Raw genomic sequence first — 21822 nt, 5'->3', positions numbered from 1 at the left:
TCTTTCTTTTTGTGCCCACCAAATTGTGGGGAAGCTTTTGTAACTCCAATTGCTAGGAACAACAATCCACAGGGATTTTAAGTGCATACATATGATTTAAGTCCAACCATGTCAATGCAATTTACATATCTAGAAGACAGCCAAGTGCCTAAACACTTGTACCCATCTGCCCTAAACCCACGGTAATAATTGCAACAGCAGAGTACAATTTTTTACTAACTAAACCCAGAAGTATTTGTTGTTAAAATTTGCAACTGAGGAAAAAAAAAACAAACCATCCTTGACCAACTGTTTAAGAGAGATTTAATTTTTGCTTTCAGTTACTGGTGGATAACTGTTATTAATCCCATGCAAAATGCGTTACTTAATGTGCTTTGTAAATGTTATATTGATTGCACATGTGAAACAGAGTTATTCTCCCAAACTGCAATTGCAATTTACGCTCTGTATCACTTGATGATCAAACGTCCCTATAGGCGACGCAGGGCCAGCAGTGAACAATTGGTAGCTTTTAGAGTAAGGTGAGTTTTATAGGCAAGACTCAGCAAGCATATTTAATTAAATTTTCTTAGTTTCAGTTCAGTGGCTAGAATGGTAACATAAGATGTCTTTTACCCTCCAAATGCCTTATACTAAATAGTAGTATATCCAACGTGAAAACCTACATGGAATGTAGTAATTACTGCTATCAGTGAGGGAATGACCTGCTACAATTCGACTTCAACTTCTGTCTCCTAAATTACTTTCTTTCTCACAAACTATTACTGGAATTAATAAATTTGCTGAAGTTGTCATTAAATGTTTAAACAGACATTTTTTTTTCCTGTTCTGCAAGTGTTTGTGCTTGTAAAATGCTACAAACTAGGACTTTTGGTAGTATGAAGACATTTTTGCTTTTGAAGTTCAATAAGCATTAGGTACCTGTATTTCTGTGGTTTTAGGATTATTTGATAGCTTGTAAATATTTGGATTTCTGGAAGTGAGGAAGATAGCAGCATCCTGGATTAGAAGTGGTGATGCTCTTTGAAATCCTTTCATTAAGTGGTATCTGCTTTACGTTCTTAATGCTACAATATCTGAGACTGCATAGTGCTCCTTGTAAATATAAATAAATCTAAACAAAGAATATTGTTTGCTTAACTCTGATAACCAGTGGTTTTCATGTATTCTGGAAGTCACGCACAAACTTGATTTTATAAATGTTTTAAACAGGTACAGGTACAATTCAATTGCATTGAAGTCAATGTAGCACAACACATCTATGTGACCATGAAAACAGTCCCAAATTACTGTGAAGTCAAGCTGAGTCAGGAATACTATGTTGAAGGTAGGAAAACATCTCAAACCAGATGTTTTTCAAGAGACATCTTTTCAAAGAAAAAAAACCCAGCCATATAAAAAAACCCACCCAAAGGCAAAGCCAAATCATGTTCTGGGATCTACTGATCTAAGAGATAGTAGATCATGCCAGAACCAGTCTTTTTCTACATTTTGATGGTTTATTTTGTGCATATAAATATCTAACTTGCTGTAAAAACCAGAGACCAGAGTTTATATCTAGAAGTACATGGAAAACTGAACTACACTATGCCCTTGTCCTAATTGGCCTTCCTGTGATTGGCACATGCTCTTTGTCTGCCTGCAGGTTCCATCCTGTGTGCTCCCTGTGTGTAAGATGCAGCCTCTGCTTCTCTTCATAGTTAGACCATGAGTGGTCTCAGAGATTGAGGAAAGCTTAATAAGAAAGTGTAAAAAAATTTCATTTTAATTTTATTAGCTAGCCATTCTATTGCTTGTTTTCATGTAACTGAATATTATAAGGTACCATTTTTCCATGTTTTCGGGGTAAAGTGCCAACCATATGCATTTAAAAATAGATTCAGCACTGTGGTCCAACCAAGATACAGTGTGGCTAGTGGAGACAAGTGCATCAAATGGTGGTGCAAAAATGAGACCCCTTCCTTGATCCAGTGCCTGGGATTGTCCTGCCTTCCCATCTCCAGAGCCTGTGGGTGTGTGGCTCTTGCCCTTGCCCCTTGGTACGGTATCACCCCTTGCACAAGATATCAGGCACATTGTGGCTGTTTCACACTTTCATAGAAGCAAAGCCTTTTTGTATTTAAAAAGCCTTTCATTTTCTGATAAATCCCAACTCACTATTGAAGTGAATAAAGAGGGGGGAAAAGAAGGTTTCATAAAGCCCAGTTTTAAGACACTTTACAAAAAATTTTTCCATATGTCTGAATCTACCTCCCTCTATTTTAAAACCATTACCCCTCATCCTAGTGCTACTCTAATACTGAGTTAGGCAAGGAGAGGTGAAAACAGTAGGCAGCACATTATGAGCTGATTTAGTATTCTTAAATCAAGATCTAAGTTTCAGAGATATAGATATTTGATATTAGTTCTGAAAATGTTGCCTGGCCTCTTCCACAACAGGAAGAGCTTTCAAGGAAAGCATAACTTAAATTATTATTATTATTATTATTATTATTACTTAAATTATTGTTAGATACTAGGTAAAAAAGTGCAGTGTTATATCCTAGATTGCCACCTGAAGCTGCTGATGAGGTTTTCCAGTGGAAAGCCCAAACTGGTGAGATAGCTCCTTAAGGCAAATTGTGATATAATCTCTGTGTGTGGTAAAGATACTTTTCTTTTTTTGCTGTTTATCTAGAAGTGGATGTAAATCTGCCTTTAAAAAGGGGTATAGGATAAAGATTTCCTGTTGGGGAGCTATTGGATAATTTGGCAGTTTATTTACACAGTTGTATAAATAAAGCAGCACTGAAGAAAACTCTGGCTTCTATTTTGCAGATTGCAGAAACAGTGATGTGGGAAAATATATTCCAGCTTGTTCAGGTGAGCTGATCTATACAACATAAAGCTGTGAGATATTTCTAGTGACCTATAGAATGATATGTTTTCATAGCTGAATAAGCAGGGGAAAAAAAGATGATTTGCAACTAGCTCTACTTAGAATTAGCATGTACTTGATAGGTAATGTCCTGGAAAACTTGTTTCTTTATGTTGACTTGTAAATGCTAGATAGCAGATAAAGGTATTGACAACTGTCGTAGTTCAGCCCCGATCGGGACCAGACTACGCAGTCTGTCTCTCGCTCCCCCCACCCTCCAAGAAAATAGGAGGAGATGATATAAGAAAAAACAGCTCAAGGTTTGAGATAAGGACGGGGAGAAATCCTTACAGTTACCGTCACTGGCAAAACAGACTCGACTTGGGGAAAACTATTCATTTATTTCTAAAATTAGCACGAGAATGAGACAGGGAACAAGATAACCTCCCCCTACCCCTCCCTCTTCCCGGGCTTAACATTATCTCTACTACCTTCCCCTCCCGAGCGGCACGGGGTGGGGGGAAAGGGAATGGGGGTCGCGGTCAGTTCATCACGCGTTGTTTTATGCCGCTGTATCATCGTCAGGGGAAGAACTCGCATTCCTCCTCTGCTCCAGCGTGGGGTCCCTCCCACGGGCCACAGTCCTTCGTGAAACTGCTCCGGCGTGGGTCATCTCTTCTACGGGGTGCAGTCCCTCTAGAACAGCTGCCCCAGTGGGCCCTCCACGGGCCACAGCCTCCTTCAGGCCTCCACCTGCTCCGGCGTGGGGTCCTCCACGGGCTGCAGGTGGATCTCTGCTCCTCCGTGGACCTCCATGGGCTGCAGGGGGACAACCCGCTCCACCATGGTCTTCACCACGAGTTGCAGAGGAATCTTGGCCAGGAGCTGCATTACTCCTCCCCCTCCTTCTTCACTGACCTTGGCGTCTGCAGCCGTTCCTCACAACAGGCTGGCAGACATCTCTCAGGATCCTTTTTACATCTTATTCACTTCTCATATCCTCTCCACTTCTTGCAGCCGGGCCAGGCCGAGTTGGGCCCACTCGGCTGCCCAGCGGGAGGCCAGAGGGTGAGGCCTGCAAGGCCCATGAGGCTCGCGCCTCCCCCTCTCTGCCCCCCGCTCAGCTGCTTCACATCTTCTCCTCCTCCTCTTTTTTTCCTGTTTTCCCCTACTTAAATACGTTATCGCAGAGGCGTTATCACGGGACATTCTGCTACCAATTGGCTTGGCCCTGGCCAGCAGCGGGTCCGCCCTAGGCCTGGCCGAGTCCACTGAACAAAGGGGAGCGACTTCTAGCAGTTTCCTACAGAAGCTACCACCTTAGGCCCCCCCTCACTAACAAAACCAGAACAACAACCTATTTAACACTTGAGCTTTTGGAAACAGGTTTGTGTCCTTTCACTTTGAATTGCTGGTTTTATATCTTATGTATGGTCAGATCTCATAAACACATTGAAATTAATTTGGCAAACTACTATCCTGATTTTGACATACCCATGGATATAACCCCCCCCCCGTATCTCCCTCACATATTATATTTGTCTAATATAGTTGCACATATTCTCTGTTGAATGAAGTTGCAACCTTGGGATAATCAGCTTTTGTAGTAGTATTAGTGTGTATATTTCAAGTATTTGTACATGAACTACATAAGATTTCAAGTACTAACTTTGAAGTACTGGTGGGGTACAACACTGGTGGGGTACAGGTAGGTGTCCTGGCCTCTCATTATTGCCAGTGCTAATTTAAAACTGAATAATATTGAAATTTATTGTCATGGAAATTATTGTATCTCATAATATCTTTAGGAATATCAGGATATAAAAATAATTTAAAAATCATAGGTAAGAATCTATAGATGTTGAATTTAATCTCCATTGGGTTATAAAGAAATAATAAAATAGAAATAATGCAGTAATAGAGAACCAGATGGGATAATTTCATGCTTGAATTTTCTTTTTCAGCCAGAAAGTTTGATTACAATGTAGACAGGGCAAGGAAAATCATATCAGTGAATGTATCCAACTTTCTTCAAGATCAAGATTATTATGTTCGCCTGTGCCACAAATGGTTTACCTGTGAAGATGTAGGAGCATTTGCTGTGGTGAGTTAAAGCTCAAAGCAGTTTGTTGAACTGATGGGGGGGGTGACCTGTAGGTGGAAATTCTCATTGAGGTCAAAGTTATAGGACATGGCCTTCTATATCTTTATTTAGCTTTATTAAAAGTAATTTACTGTCCTGGATTCATGACCATCTTTTTCATTTCAGATAAAAGGGAAGGAACCTTTAAAATCAGTTTCTTTGAAATATTCTCAGCTACTCCCTTGTCTTTGCATTGAGGTAATGCAGTCTCAAATTTGGTATATACTTGTGTTTCTGATTAAAGGAATTTTATCTGGGATTTGTGCTAAGAATGGAGGAAAAATCTATAGAAAAAGGCTCTAGGCCTAAGTTTTTGACTAAGGCTTATCTGACCTTATGATTATGTAAATGTAGAACAGATTTTTTAGGAAATACTAATTAAAACATGGAGATAAGAAAATGGGATACAATTTACATTAATTTATGGGAAGTATTGTGTAGGATTAATTTGACTGATTTTTTTTTATATGCAATGAAAAGAGAAAATTTAATCTGACTGAATTTCAGCACAGCATTTGATATAGTATTGCATGAGAAACTAAAAGAGGAATTGAGGAAGCTGGGAGTGAGAACAAGATTTATGTGGTAGATAATACCTAGCTGGAGGGCTGACTCGACTGCTCCTGTCGAATGGGGCTGTGCTAGTAGGAAGGTTATTTAAGGACCACACTTACAGCAGTTCTTATATAACTGTTTTCATCAATAATATAGGCACAAAAGGTGGGAATCTGTTAATGAGATTTGCTGACAGTACAGTTGAGAGGTGTAATCAAAATGGAAGAGGATCGGGATAATTGGAAGAGATTAGAGATCTTAATATGTGAAATAACTGAAGGAGAATGAAGTGTAATGTATGAAGTGCAAGTTCATGCACTTGCTCTGAATGAGAATTCTTGCTGTACGATGCAAGTCCTCTTTTAGAAATAACAGTGGAGGAAAACAGATCTGGGTGTAATAGTTCATCTCAGGATAATTAAACTAACATGCTTACATGACATAAACATGAACAACGGTCTAGTGGGTTAGATTATTTCAAGCTAACAGGAAAGTAGGGACAAGGACTTCTTTGAAATACTGTTGGCAATTCTTGTATCCATATTCAAGAAAGATTAATTAAAATGCAAGATGTACACAAAAATCTAGAATGCTTGGGGAATGGAGACACTGTCTTATAAAGGAGATTCAAAGAACATGTTTGCATTAACCTGGTAAAACACATGCAAAGAGAAAATATGTTTGTGTCTAAATACACATCGGAAAAAAGAACCGATTTTTTAAGCTAAAGCCATTCTTGCCAAAAGGACGAAGAGGGATAATCTTAATTCCATGAATATATTCAGGATAGCTACAGATTTTTTTTTCCTGATAATTGGAGAAGTAAGATTTTGGAATAGCTTTCATAAAAAGGAATAAAAAGTCACCAAACTAAAATTATTTTGGTAAGATATAAAGATACTATGTGAACCTAGTTTCTCAGTGAATTTTGGGGTAGAATTTACCTTGGAGATTAAGATACTTAAATGTAGATATCCAGATGTAGATATCTACATTTGAATTAGATGTCCAAACTCTTATAGTCAATGGAGATCTAGTTAATGCAGTCCTTTACTCAACTAACCAGATGTAGGTGGCTATTTTGGGATGTGCTGGATAGCACTGTAGACTCCACTGGCTACATTGGCTAGATCTTCATATGGCTACTATAAATAGCAATTTGGGCACCTTAGTCACACTCAGATGTGTATGTTGTAAGCACCTAAAATCACATGCCTTAATATGCAAGTTGAACCACAAGGTCCCTTCCAAACCTAGGGATTTTTTTTATTCCACTCTGAAATGTACAAGGTCACTGGAAAGATATTATTCCTCTCAGCATATACACATAAAATCCCACAATATGTTTGCTGAGCAAATAGATGGGAACTGTGAGTAATAGAAACATTTGGACATGAATCTACATAATTAAGGTATAGGAACAGCTATGCATATGTACTACTTGCAGATTGGGTTAAATGTTAGTCCTCAGATTTTAAGATTATATCCTTTACCGTTACAGAGGCCAAGAGATCTGGTATTATGATTCTTGAATGTCTTTTGATACCCCTAGAAAGTAATGACACTGTAAGAAACTTAACAAAAATCAAACTGGAAGACTTTCTAAATAACTTAGGCTAAATATATGACTCAGAAATAGTAGGGATATAGTGTTAGAAGGGATCACCTTAGTTCATTAGCTCCAGTCCCCCTAACAATGAACAATAGATATCTAGTGCAAAACACCATTTTAAAAAGCTACTTGCAAAGCTTTCTAATTAACATAGCATTTTTATCTTTGGTGGAAATGTTTTCTGTCACATTCTGTCTGAAATGTTAAAAAACGGTATATCTGAGAATATCTAGCTAATGGCCACTTTTTGGATTGTAGGGTTGGCTGGCAATTCCAGACGCAAGGAGGATACAACTTTGCCCCTTTGAAAATGGCGAGTACTGTGTCATTACTCTTTATATGAGTGATTTTCAGCAGCTCCCGTAGTATGTCACAATTTGAAATTTATCTAAGATGAATACCATACATTGCAAAAGTTCAAGGAAATTGTCATATTGGTTTGATATACTGTGGGTATACAAAATAACTTAATTTCAGACCAAATTGTTCACCAAGTTTATGCCAATATAAACACTAAGTAACTTTACAGTCATTTCCCCACATTTTCTTAAGTACATGCAAACTCGTCAGAAGGAAGAAAAGACACTGAGGTCAGCTTTGAAATTCTGATGTGAGAAGAAGGCTTCAAGGACAGATTTGAAGACGTCCAACACCTTAAAGGAGGGAACAGGGAGCTGAAAAGGAAGATAGTTAACTGCATATGGGAGTTCCTATACTTAATGGGAAATTATTCACACAAAATGTTCCAGCGAAGTCAGAGTTTGGTCTGAGATAACAGCTGAAAAAGAAATTGTCATACTGTATAGGTCTTTAGTGAACGTTTTACCAGGCAGATAGAAAAAAGCATAGCCTGAACAAATATTTTATCATGTTAAGGCCAACTTAAGTATAACAATATTTTTCCCCAGACTATGCTAAGATTAAGAGATTTTAGTATTTGATTAAAAAAAAAAACATGAGAGAGAATAAAAGCACCAACCCATAACAGCACTTCCAAACTCCATTAAACTGCATAGACATTCACTGCAGTCCTTTTACATTCTTGTAGGGAAGGAATTTCCTCTTTAGTAAGCCCAGCCTTCATTTCAAATTTATTTTATTGTGGCAGAATATAGTGTTTGTTACACTACCATTCCTTTGTAGCAATGGAGTGCAGTTTGGCTAAATAAAAAGGGATTTTTTTTTCCTCTATGCAACAGAGAGTACTTATCAGAATGCTCAAGCTCTGTCTGTACTTATGTCTACGTCATGTAGTCAGATCTGGCTTTAAGGTGATCAAAGCGAAGCCTGTTGACCATCTGCAGCATGAAGTCCTAACCTCTATTCTTAGTAGCTGTTCAGCCTGAGGCTTGGTCTCACGGGTCACAGTGAGATTATTTATTGGGAATTACTTGCACAGCTTTGTTTACTGTTGGAGTTCTTGATATTCAGCTAAAGGCTTGAATTTACCTTCTTACCTATATGTTGTGTTCAAGTAAGTCCTATGGAAGACACACAGAATCTGAGTCTCCAGTACCATGACCTTTAGTCACTAAAGTATGGATTCATTCTAGTTTACCACACACAGTTAACTGAAGGTCCTTGGTTAGGAATTTACTTGTGTTACACTCCCCCTGTGATTGATGAGCAGAGAATGCACTTCCAGGAGCTTGTGCAGCCTACTTAAGAGCCCTGGTGATGCCTATCTATCACCGTAGTGGGAGACTGGTAAGAAAAAGCTCACAGGTTGAGTATCTCAGTTAAATGCCAACACTTTTGTGGGGTGAATTCAATTTTTACATCATTACAGTGTGAAGCACTGTGGTTCTGATTGGTGAGAATGACAAGGAAATGGAAAAGCAATGCTTTTGGTTTTAAGCACATGTATAGGTACCAGATTTATGAAAAATTGTATTCATTTTTAGACATCTTGAATAATGTTTCCACTCTTTGTGCACAGATACGAAGGCGCTATGGGATAATATTGTTTATAACCCAGTGACACAAACCCTAGCTTGGGAGCCAGCCTGTCCTGTGCTTGTCATGGTTAACCTATGCAGGTTAATGAAGTCTAACGACCACTGTGAAGATATACAAAACTCTTCCAAAAATTTTCCTGAGAAAGTAAGAGCTATGCATATTTATTCAAACTGTGAGATTGAAGGCTATTACTAAAGGCATAATGTGAAGAGAGAGATTTTGGAATAAAAGTAGTTGCAAAGTCCTCTTTTCTTCTCTGATACTTAAAACTATTCATAATCACAGTCTGTTCTTGTACACTAACCACATGACTTATTTAAAATACTCACTGACTCACTATTAAGAAATAAAAAGTGGAGATGATTGTGAAGCTAGTCATGTTTGCTAAATTTTTTGGGGGTAAATAGGGTCTGCTTTTTGTTTACATAAAGGCATTATTAATCTGCCGTGACTTTCCTGTCTAAAAGATAAGTGTTCAAGTCTACACTATTTGTGTCAGATTCCCTTTAAAGTAAGTGAAACAGATGTATTGAGAAGAAAACTCTTCTAATCTGAAGACAGGCACATAAGAAAGGTTGGAAGGATTTAGCTCTGAAAGTCTCTCTCTTTTCACTGACTATCACAAGAGTCTACTGTGATTAGATTTGGATATTTAACATTTAGACACCTAAAAAGTAAGTGAGATGAAGCTAAATCTCTTTAAAGCTTACTGGAGCCATAACAGTACTTTGGTAGGGCACAATTGTTTTGTACTCTACTAAGATCTCTCTGAAGGGCTTTTTTCAACCTTGTCCAATGTCTTGAAATTGTAGATGTTGAAATATTGGATCCCTCATTTCTTCCAGCACTTATGTGCTGAAATTTAAAATGTTTTTCTTTGCATTTATCTTGAACTGCTTAATACTTCAATCTGAAGTCTCATGATGCTGAATGCACTGGATTTATAAGGTTGGTTAGAATTCTAGCTTTTGTCTTGAAAAGTAGGTTTCAGGCTTTCCTGGTTGTGGAGAGAAGCAAGTAAACTTGAGGTAACAACTGAAAAGGCAAATAAAATCAAATACAAAGTCTTAATTTTTGAAACTTTATGCTTACTCTTCTAGAGGGAGGCTGACTCAAGACTGTTGAATGCTTTTTTGATTAGGAACTCCTGGCCAAGTGTTTAGTGATTGTTCAGTGTCACCATTTTATGGGCTTCAACAAAGCTTTGATCTTGCAAAACCAAATATATTTAATTTTACACATATGAGGGTCCCTGTGGGATTTGTCATCTGCTGGCATCAAGCACGACTCATTACTTGCAGGAGAGGAAAAAAAAAAAGAATAAAAAAGGCTAAAATGAGGTTTGGCTTGTAATGGTCATATCTACTACCCAGAACACAATCCAAGGTTAGTTTATTACAGACAATGAGTATTTTCCTGTATTCACTCATTGCATTTAATGGCTGAATATTAATATTCATGGTCAGAGTGAATTTTCCCTTTTTTTTTTTTCCTAATTAATCCTAAAAGGTTTGATATTTAATTTGGTTCATTTATTGCACTATAACCCTGAAAAATGTCTCTATTGTGTGCTGGAAACTACTGCAGGGATTCCTCGGGTAGTGTGAGTGCCTTCAGTTGACCCACACAATGCCGCACACTCTAATACGATGCACGTGCACTGACGTAGGCCCAAAAGCTACATAACTATTCTCTCTGATTAGTCTGAGACTTTCTCAGTTGATGGCAATGCTGTCTCCATATCTGAGTGGACTCTTACAGAACTATCTTCTGTGACTCTATTGTAGACATACCCAAGGATATCCATTATGTTCTCAAAAAAGTTACAGGAAAGAGGTGTTTGGTCACGATGCCGTGTGTTGTGCTCAGTCACTTGAGCAAAGGTGTTCATTTAAGTAAGATCACTTATATATGTAGTAGTTGTTTATATGAGGCAAGGCTTTTTACGATGCAGCCCTTGGTGGGTAAACAGTTGTTAATCAAGAAAGCAACATTTTGTAGGTCACTTAAATGGATGTCTAAAATTCAGTCTACAATTAAGTCTTTTCTGGAACAGGAATACAGAAACTTGAAAAAATTCTGAACTAATGGTGGAAAAACACTTTTGGATGTATGTTTAAATGTTCTGCTGAGTCATTGATGAGTGGTAAATAAGGGACTGAAACAAGACAACTGTGTAATCAGAATTTTTCACATGAGCCACTGTAGAATCAATTCATTTAGCTCTAATGGATCAGGCTGACTATAAAAAATGTTACATGTTACAGATAAAAAGAAGCAAATTATTCAGTAATCCAAAGTAGCGGTTGTTTCTATTCTTACTATTTTATATGATTAACTTTCTGGGATGTTTATAAAGTTAGTAAACCAGTTCCTTTCTCAGTAATCAAACCATGAAAATTTTGGGTAATTGATTTTGTGAAACTAGTTAATTAAACTAACTAATGCTGAGTGCTCTCTTTTCAAGCAGGTTAAATATTCTCGTGTGGATACTCACCCAAGACTTTGCATGAAGGTAAACAGATTTCTTTGTAAAACATCTATTAACTGCTGTATTTCTGTCAGCGCTAAAAAAATGAGTTCCTAATATTCTTTAGGATCAGTATTTTGTTAAATAACTGATGAATGGGAAGTAAGAATGAAGGAAATGTGAAAGATAGATTAAAATGAGGTTCTTTGGAAGTGCAACACCAACGACAGATAGGAAATAGGTCAGATTGTGCCGCCTGTTTCCTCTGCTTAAGAAAAGCAGGGAAATAATGGTTTAGGTCAAGGCAAACTCTTAAGCATGCACTAAACTTAACACATGAAGTTTTCTGTATTAAATATTTGATAATAAAAATTATGGATACACTGCATTTACTGGAGAACCTTTTATTTTTCTAGTTGAGAAAAAAATGCCACATAAGGTTGATATAGGCATATTATTGTTTTCTTTTCAATTACTTTTCAGTCAGTAAAACTATATATTCTCTAAATAAGTATGTGTATAAATACCTGAAGAATTGGGGGACCTAATTTAAATCAAGGGTTGGAAGACACCGTAGAGCAGGAAAGCTGTGAATTTACCTTCTGTAACTTTCTGGAAAGCACTGATCATCTCTAGTTGAATCTGTAGCCACAGATTGAAATTGAAAATTCAGTTTTCCTTCTCTGCTTTCAGTTTACAACCAAGCAAGGCTCTTGGGTTAAATGTCCATTTGCTCATGGAGAATTTCCAGGTAAATGTATTTTTTAATTACATAATATTAAACTGTGAAAAATATTGGAATCAACCACTAGATATGAGCTTTCTCCAGTAAGCAAGTGAAATGTGTTCACATCACTATATCTTGTAAATTATGGCAAAGAGATTTAACAGCTTGTTACTTCTATGTATCCCCAGTAGATCAAGTGTTTATCAGTACAAAAATTAACTTGTAGAATCAAAATAATTACTTGCATATCATTTGATGACACTTAATTAATTAAAAAGACTTTTATATATAACAATTTTGAATATAATATATGGTCCTTGTACATCTAAAAGTAAGTCTTTTCCCCTGATATCAGCTTGGAAAATGAGAACTGCTGCAGTTGCAGAACAAATACATGTTTTCTTCACATCCCAAATGAAGGCACGCTTCTCAGTGCTTGTGTGTAACAGGACGCAGCTGGCTTCATGTGAATCTGTTGGGATACACCATTCAATCTCTGTGGTTTGTATATATTATTTCTTAAACATTGTAAGACTTTTAAACATATCTAACTGCATTAATTTATGATTCTATTTATGACTTTGCACCTTGAATCATAGAATCATAGAATGGTTTGGGTTGGAAAGGACTTCAAAGATCATCTGTTTCCAACCCCCCTGCAATGGGCAGGGGCACCTTCCACTGGACCAGGTCACTCAAAGCCCCTTCCAGCCTGGCCTTGAACACCTCCAAGGATGTGGCATCCACAACATCTCTGGGCAACCTATTCCAGTGTCTCACCACCCTTATAGTAAAGAATTTCTTCCTTATGTCTAATCTAAATCTACCTTCTTTCAGTTTAAAGCTATTACCCCTTGTCCTGTCACTACACGCCCTTGTCAGAAGTCCCTCTCCAGCTTTCCTGTAGGCCCCCTTTAGGCACTGGAAGGCTGCTATAAGATCTCCCCCTGCAGCCTTCTCTTCTCCAGGCTCAACAGCCCCAACTCTCTCAGCCTGTCCTCATAGGGGAGGTGCTCCAGCCCTCTGATCGTCTTTGTGGCCCTCCTCTGGACCCTCTCCAACAGGTCCACGTTCTTCTTATGTTGGGGGCTCCAGAGTTGGATGCAGTACTCCAGGTAGGGGTCTCACAAGAGCGGAGTAGCATTAATAAACTCATGCATGTACATATTGGAACAATTACTGGAACATTTTTAAAGCATGACGTTCTAATTCTGATCTCATACTGAAATAAGAAATAAATAAAGATCCTGAAGTCAAATGAGTCACATCAAAGGAAGTGACTATTGAGTGAAACTTTAATATTCTTTTAACATAATTTTTGTGGTGTACTATTTCTATTATGTGTACAGCAAATGTTACTATTAGTATTTCATAAATGGGTCACTGATACAGCTGACCTGGCAAATCTCACATCATGAAATATAAGACTTGTGGCATAAATCCATGATGATCTTGAGCCACTCTAAATCTCATAGCTGCCAAAACAAACTCAACACACAAAGAAGTTTTCAGCCAAATTAGCTTTTTGAGCCAGCTGACTGTGTGACTACACAACTGCTTTTTCCAGCAAAGCAGTGGGAGAGAGGGAAAAGATTATGGGAGTGTGAGATTTCAGTTTCAGGCAGCAACTAGTCATGAAATGGGAGCCTCATTCCTCTCTTGCAACTAAGCCTACATCTTATACATTTTTCATGTAGCACTGTGGCTTGCCCTTGCCCTTCAACCCTGCCTACCAGAGTTACCTTATTGGTCTGACCTGTGATCTACTGAGTGGTACATCTGGGAAGTGGGGTTGAAGAACAGAAGAGTGGCCATAGCATTATTTTTCAAATAGGAGAATATTAGCAGGATAGCTCCAAGCAGCAAGTAGGGCCACCTTGCTGAAAGACATCCTGCTGCTTCAGCAGCCAGCTCCTCAGTAGCCTTATGTGTGCTCCTCCTGTCTGCTTCACTGACCAGGTATATAAGATGTCACATGATGGATTTTGAGAAAGTTGAGAAATCCAGATGTTGTGATTTCTACTGTTATTCCTGACTGTGCCCATTGACTTCACTCCACTGTAGAGGGATGTGCTTTAGAAGACAGAAGCATGCTGTAGCTCCTACACCTGTCCTCTTTTTAGGATATATTCCAGACGTACTTCTTTCTTTGCCACTGTATGCAGGTTCATGCTGCAAATGTGACATTTTTGAGTACCTCTGATGCTTTCAGTGTGCAGGGTGCACATGTTAGGGCGTAGCTGAGAAGCAGGCAGCCTTCAATAAGGATGTCTTAAACTCAAAGGGGAGGACGCTGAAAGCTGAATTTATTTTCTAATGAATCAATTTATGTCTTTAGTACATCTCTGGTGCTGAATATAACAGAGCAGCTGTTAAAAGCAGAGTTTCCCAGCTCAGCTTTGTTGCTCAAGCTGAGGACATGCTTAAGTGGAACATGGTAACTGCTCCTGCAGAAGATGCCAGAGCTGAATAAGCATGGGGAAAGGCCTGCGAGAAACCAACTATCCTAAACAACACAGACCACAGAGGGCATTGGTGACGCTATCAAGAGTCTGTCCTAATCGGGCAAGGTATCTAGGGAAATGCTGTATTACTGGCAGAGATGGAGACCTGTATGGTAAAAGAGTTGTCAAACACTATGTTCAGCGAACACTTACAGTGACATTTCCCTTCAACCAGCTTATTTCACATGAAATCCGTGGAGTTTAGACTTTCCTGTTTTAAAGGTTCCCTGTGTGAATTGCTAAATGAGAAAGGTAATGAATCATAGAATCATAGAATCATAGAATGGTTAGAGTTGGAAGGGACATTCAAAGGTCATCTAGTCCAACCCCCCTGCAAGGAGCAGGGACATCCCCGACTAGATCAGGTTGCTCAGAGCCTCATCCAGCCTGGCCTTGAACGTTTCCAGGGATGGGGCTTCCACCACCTCTCTGGGCAACCTGTTCCAGTGCTCTACAACTCGCATTGTAAAAAATTTTTTCCTAATTTCCAATCTAAATCTACCCCCCTCTATTTTAAAATCATTACTGCTTGTCCTATTGCAACAGGCCCTACTAAACAGCCTTTCCCCATCTTTCTTGTAGGCCCCCTTGAGGTACTGGAAGACCTCTATCAGGTCTCCCCGGAGCCTTCTTTTCTCCAGGCTGAACAGCCCCAACTCTCTCAGCCTGTCCTCATGGGAAAGGTGCTCCAGCCCTTTTATCATCTTTGTGGCCCTCCTGTGGACCTTCTCCAACTGGTCCATGTCCTTCTTGTGTTGGGGGCTCCAGAACTGGACACAGTACTCCAGGTAGGGTCTCACCAGAGCAGAGTAGAAGGGGAGAATCACCTCCCTCGACCTGCTGGCCACGCTTCTCTTGATGCAGCCCAGGATGCGGTTGGCCTTCTGGGCCGCAACGGCACATTGCCAGCTCATGTTGAGCATGGTGGAGCACCAACAAATCACAGCTAGGTATTGAAGTCTGTGTTTCATGAAGGGCATTGATGCATTTAAAAATGCTGTTTTCTTCCTTCTAGTACAAAGCTGTTATGTCCTCTGCTACTGTGACAGAATGGGAGCCCACACAAATTACATACACTTCCTGTCTCAACACCATGAGCAATATACACAGTTTTCATCAAGACTTAGCTCTATGTTCCCAGATCCAGTGTTCATTCTCTACCTAGTAATCCTTGTTCAGTCGTGCTCAAAAAAGAACACATTCACCTAATTTGCCCCAAATTATTTTAGGAGTTTGCCACACTAAAGAGAGTTGTGTAAGATTCATAGCTATTAGTGGAGTAACTAATGTTATTTTGAGGACAAACCATAAACAAAGAAATGTTAAGTGTCAGAACAGTCATTTAGGACAACTTCACCCTAAGGCTGAACTTGTTCTCAGCATACAATGTGATGGGAAATCCAGAAGAACTGTAAAGAAAGGGTCATTTCTTCAACTCATGTACACCATGGAAAAGAAGTGAAGATGCTCATTGGCCTACATGGTGTGAGCAGCCACGGCGGGGAGGGTGTCCTGCCTTATGATGCTTCATAAAATGCAGGAACATTAGCCCTCTTCCTGTGCTGCCCAAATTGTGCTTGGCAAAACTAGACCAGCTGCTTATAGTAACTGACATCCAGGAATAGCTCTGAAGATAAATAACCTTCCATAATGAATATATACTTTATTAATTTTCTGACACAGAGGAACATATAGCATTGTTGGCAAGCAAACCAAAGAGCTGGAGAGACACAATACATTTTCATTGTTCCAGGGTATGTAAAATAATAGTTTTCAATTTTTCTCTATTCATTAGGGAGATTCTGTATCAATCACTGTGTCACGGGAAATGTGTGAGTCAACAATTTGCATTCAGGTATGTGTCTTGATTTTGCCAGGTACTCTGTACAAAATAAACAAATCATTAAAAAAAAACCCACCAAAGAAAATCAGCAGGCACTCTCGGTGCTTTCTCCTCCCAGCCAAATCTGATTACTGTGTGAACAGAGTTGGCAAAGAGCATTATTTATAGCTTGATGTGCTGCCACCACCTCTTGTTGAGATGACATTAATTAACAGAGAAGTTGCTCTCCATGATTTTGCTCCTTCGTCAACAGCAGATAAAGGGATATCATCAGGAAATTGCTAATCCTGTCTTTATATGTGCATTTGTAATAAAAAGTTCCAAGGTATCAAAAGATCCAAGTAAATCATAGATGAATTTTTCAAACATTGACATTAGCTGGAAAAGGTTAGGCACATAGGAAACAACACAGTAAGCACACAGTATGCTAGAATGAGCATTCCTGAAAGCAGAGCTGAGCAAATTATCTCTGACATTTTTGCACGCTGCTTCCGTAGCTGAACTTTATTAAGACAATATTAATAGAAAATGAGCATGAAGTTGATAGGTTTATTCATCTCTGGAGTTAATGCTCTCAGCAGACAGTGGGACGAGAGAGGCTGACACCTGCAGCTGTGAGGCTCCAGCATCTGCCCTGGGAGGCCCTTGTCAGCTTCCCTTTCTGCTGCAAGGAAGAAAGGGGCAAGATGAAAGTGGGATTGGCATGGGCCTTCTGCGTAATGAGAGCTGTTCTTTCCCTAGTGAAAAATCAGATTTGATGGTAAAATTAATGCTTTCCTGCATAAATAATTTATTTTATAAATAAGACATAATCTATCAGAATACAGTTCTCCCCCTCCCCCAAATTCTTCTTCTTCTTTCCCCAATTAACTTTATAATTTAGAAACCTAAAGGTGATTGCAACTCACTAAATATACACTAGACCAGCAGTCTCTATATGCATTTATTTAAAAACAGATTAAAAAAGCAGTCACTTGAGTAAACTAGTAAAGCCACCTCATTTTGTCTACACAAGTGTTTAGTAACAGTTCTGCTGAAAGGGGAATAAGCCTAAATTATTTCTTTTAAAAGGGCTGGAGGACAGATGTAGACTATACAGTTCCACTGCATATCTGTGATATCCACTGTGGTAAGTATGAATGATAATAAAAGAAGAACTGGGTCTTGACTGTTTAGAAGAGAGCATCTCGGGTGAAGTGTGTTTTCATTGGGAAACTGAGGTGGGATTCGCTTGACTGAATGTAGATGTCTGCATGTGAGTTAGACACGCTCAGCGTCTTTTATAGGCAGTGGACTCGTATGCCTCACCTAGCTTTTAATTAGCTACTGCAAGGGCAACTTGTGTGGCTGTCTATTTTCTCTGTTTCCTGGGTGAATTTTCCATCCTGTGCCAGGTTCTGCGTGCCACGCCTATATTTAGCTTGCTGTCAGTCCACCAGGTAACCACTTAAAAGCAATCCTTGGTAAGTAGGCAGACAGTGCTGTCATTACAGTGACTGCAGCACAGCCCTATGGTTAAATCCCCACCTCTGCAAAGGGAACAGTAGAACTTCCCTCAACTGCAGAAATACGGTGAGGATATTATTATGATTTGAGGTTCTCCCAGATACACTCATGGAGTCAGAATATTCTGAATACTCCAAGCCCTGAAAGTAAAGCTTTGTAGAATTTAATGAGTATGGAGTGAACTAAGGCTGTGGGGTTTACAGTGAAGAGCGCAGGAGTGGATTGACTTGTTTAGAACTAAAGAGTCTAAAAGGAGTCTAGCTGAAAGAAGGCTCAATCTGAGCATTGCCAAAAACACCTCCCCAGACCCACCCAAACAACCAACCTCTCCTCCCAGTTCACTGTAAACACAGTGATTCCTATGATGACAGATTGTCTCTGTTGTCTAAGAATACCTGTCAGTTAAATATAGCTTCTGATTTGGAAGCCTGATACTACAAAGGAGGTGGCTTGAATTTGTAGTCTAAATGTCATTCTTTGTGCAAGTATTTGCATAATGCTAGTTCAGGTTTCTTTGCCACTTAAAACTCAAAACAAGCCCACTCAAGGTGAACCAATTAAATAATCAGTGTTGTGATTCGTGTAGTCTGGATGCATTTTCCTGACTCATATTTTCCTTTTAACAAATGTGAAGGGTATGACAACAGCATGTAAAGTAATGAAAGGCTCCAGAGATGACAGTCTGGGAATTCCCCTCTACCTTATATATAGAAGGAGAGAATGAGTCTGCGGATTAAATGAAAATAGTGGAACACCAAAAATTGACTAAAGAGCTTTTTGGGCCCAGTATTTAATTTAAATGTGGAACTTTTTTGACACAAGTTTTTGTTCTGATCAGGAATTTGTGGAGATTCAGAAAAAAAATATGAGAAACTGCACATATCAAGAATATAGAGCTGTAATATATGATCACTATATTTGTTGTATAGAGGATATTAACCTCATGCTTCATGAATTCTGCCATACTTTATATTTTTGGGGTTAATGTGGTCCACATTAGTGGTTGGATAATTCCATCTCTGTCAGGTGACCAGGAGGGGGTTCCCAAAACCTCCCTCTAAGGCAGATGGTACAAGTCATTGTCAGAGGAGGAACACTGAACTGGGTAGGTTTGACTCATTGCTGTGATTCCTGTGTTCTTAATGACTTATCAGGAGCCATCAACTGCTTCTCATATGTAAGATTTTTAATGTAACAGTAATGTAACTGCTAAGGGTCTTTAATATTCTTAAATGCTTATTTTCTATAACAAAGATATTTTCTCAAGCACTAAGTTTTTAAAATTGGGAAATGATTAAAGTTTCTTAAAGACAATGTCACTGAGGGTGATATTTCTTATACTGAGATGCTATTGTATTTGAACCTAAGATGTTAAGGAAAACAATTCACATAAAGGTAAAGGGATTATTAAATCTAAGATTTGTCCATAATTTGTGAGAATTTGGATTATACAAAATGTCAAATTAAATGAGAAATAATCTTACAATGGCATAGTGAAACAGTGAAAATATTTGCTGCATACATCTTTGTGAAATAGAATTGTTACACTGTTAAGTATCACTATTACAGACACCAAGCAGTGTCAGTGTGTCCAAAAGAGCCATGATGTTATTAAAAAGTATTTTGTTTCTCAAAACCAAGATTCCAGTGATGACAGTAGATATTATAAAAATATCAGTGTAGCTAATTATTATGAAGGCTACTCTTTTTCCAGCTGCAAGAGGTGTTTTCTGCATGTAGAATGCATTGCATTTTTTCTATCAGTACCTGTGCTTTGGGATTAGAATGGCTTAGCCTTATTTGCTCTACAGAGGATGGAAATGGGAAAATATTTCCTTTTGCATTTAATAGCATTGACTTAGAGGCAAAACTTTGTGTTCTTTTTAAATTTTATTTTTCCTTTGGCCGCTTTTCTGGATTCTGTTTAATGTAGCCAAACATTTTGAGACATTATTTCACCTATTAAAAAAGATACGTATCTATTCTGAATGAAACAATTACCCAAGTCAGTTAATGTGAGAATAAATATGTGAATCATAATGAAAAAAAAAGTGGCAACCTGCATTTGAATTTGTTTCTTCAGGTTTTCACGGTCAGACATACGGTGATGGAAACCCAGCAAAGGCCATGACACACAGGTATTCATCCAATGTACAGCTTAAAACTGGAGCTGACAAGAGTTGTTAATCCTGAAAATGTATTATGGGCCTCTCTAAAGAACAGAAGCAATGTCTGAGTGAATTTTGTACTAGCCAGCAGGAATATCAGGTTCCTGTCTCTCCCCTTTCCTTATCCCTACTGAAGACAGCTCTTGCTCCTGTGCTCGCTCTCCTCTTGCTCTCTTTTCATTGCACCACAGTGCAGTCTGGCATCAGAGGTAGCTGCCTTGCTAGAGGACAAAGGGGGACAAATAACCAGTGGAAGTAAGAAGTTTGTAAAATAACAAGACAACCTTCAAGAGCCCTGGAACAATTTCAGATTTGCTAAGCATGATATTCACATTATTATCACCTGCCCCCTGCTTTCTCCCCGATATTTCCCCTCCGTGCTCTCACTCATTAGACGTGTCTGCTCAGCTGTTCCAGTGCATCTTTTTATTCCCCTAGCCCTTTGCAAAACACCTATTCCTAGGCTGTAAACAAATCAGTAATTAGTGCAGCCCATGGATGTATGATTTGGTAGACCCTGAGTTCTGAAAAATGGTCTTCCTTTAAGGATACTTTTTCAGAGGCAACCTAGAACAGTGGGAGCAACCTACAACTCCAGAGAGAGTAGAGATGCTCTCAAAAGCCCTTATTCAAAGATAGGAAAAAGATGCAGCCTTGCAGAAGTTATGCAAGTCATGTGGTTGAGGAGGGGCTACCATCTTTGCTTTGAGGCAGTCTTTGGCTTTTCCCTTGTCAGAAGATGCTGTTCAGAATAAAGTATCTTGGTTTTGTTCATTTGTTCGTATCAGTGCTGTTTGGACTGTGACAGCCAAGTCCACAAGCTGTAGATGAATGGTTAATTTGTTATTTAACTCCAGCTACATATGAATGCAACAAACTCTCACACTTCAGAGAAAAAAAAACCAATGTGCTTTCCTTCTTTGTTTTTCCCCTAGAATGAAGAGTGTGCATTCCTTGCGTTGAATTTAACAACACATTTTCAAGGTCCTTAGTGTCTTCTCAACATCAAGTTGTATTTTGGTGTAACTTGCAAATCTTAACTAACTGGTCATCTCTCATGTTAGTAGTTTCTGCAGATTACTGTGAGGTTATTCTCATGAGCGGAGAATTTAGCAGGTTAAGCCTATTCTACCATGTCCAAAAGAAGCTGGATTTTGATTCCTCATTTCCCAGTATTACAAAACAAAAAATGTCTTGGATCACTTAGTTAGATAATCAGGTTCACATTTTCCTTCTAAACTAATATTTTATATACAATATGCTATAAATGAGTACTTTCATAGTACCTTGTGTACCTTTAGAACAAGTATTTCAGATTTTCTTATTTGTAACCTTTGTTTTTAAAGCATAAGCAAAAGTTTTTGAGAAGTGAAGAATGGAGGAAGGTTTCTCAGCTTTGTTACATTATCCTTCTTTGTAATTCCCTTATTTTTCTGATACTGTTCTGATGATCTTACCACAACAGACCATATTCCTTA

At 38.7% G+C, this 21822-nt stretch overlaps 1 protein-coding gene across 1 annotated transcript in view; it reads left to right on the top strand.

The window, feature by feature from the left end:
- Window positions 1–21307, top strand: part of IL17REL (interleukin 17 receptor E like) — a 48482-nt gene extending 27175 nt beyond the window's left edge. Inside the window, exons 5-17 of the mRNA XM_086739911.1 lie at window positions 1213–1327; window positions 2818–2862; window positions 4822–4961; window positions 5127–5198; window positions 7426–7480; window positions 9107–9270; window positions 11594–11641; window positions 12290–12347; window positions 12679–12824; window positions 16623–16682; window positions 17742–17799; window positions 20260–20314; window positions 21280–21307. Of these exons, the coding sequence (XP_086596037.1) occupies window positions 1213–1327; window positions 2818–2862; window positions 4822–4961; window positions 5127–5198; window positions 7426–7480; window positions 9107–9270; window positions 11594–11641; window positions 12290–12347; window positions 12679–12824; window positions 16623–16682; window positions 17742–17799; window positions 20260–20314; window positions 21280–21307 (1044 nt within the window). The remainder of the gene's footprint in view (window positions 1–1212; window positions 1328–2817; window positions 2863–4821; window positions 4962–5126; window positions 5199–7425; window positions 7481–9106; window positions 9271–11593; window positions 11642–12289; window positions 12348–12678; window positions 12825–16622; window positions 16683–17741; window positions 17800–20259; window positions 20315–21279) is intronic.
- Window positions 21308–21822: the final 515 nt, after the last annotated feature.

This window comes from Chlamydotis macqueenii, chromosome 1, assembly GCF_036417535.1.
Source record: "Chlamydotis macqueenii isolate bChlMac1 chromosome 1, bChlMac1.mat, whole genome shotgun sequence".
Classification (NCBI taxonomy): domain Eukaryota; kingdom Metazoa; phylum Chordata; class Aves; order Otidiformes; family Otididae; genus Chlamydotis; species Chlamydotis macqueenii.
Note: the sequence above shows the minus strand (reverse complement) of the source record. Positions and strands in the feature narration are given on the sequence as shown.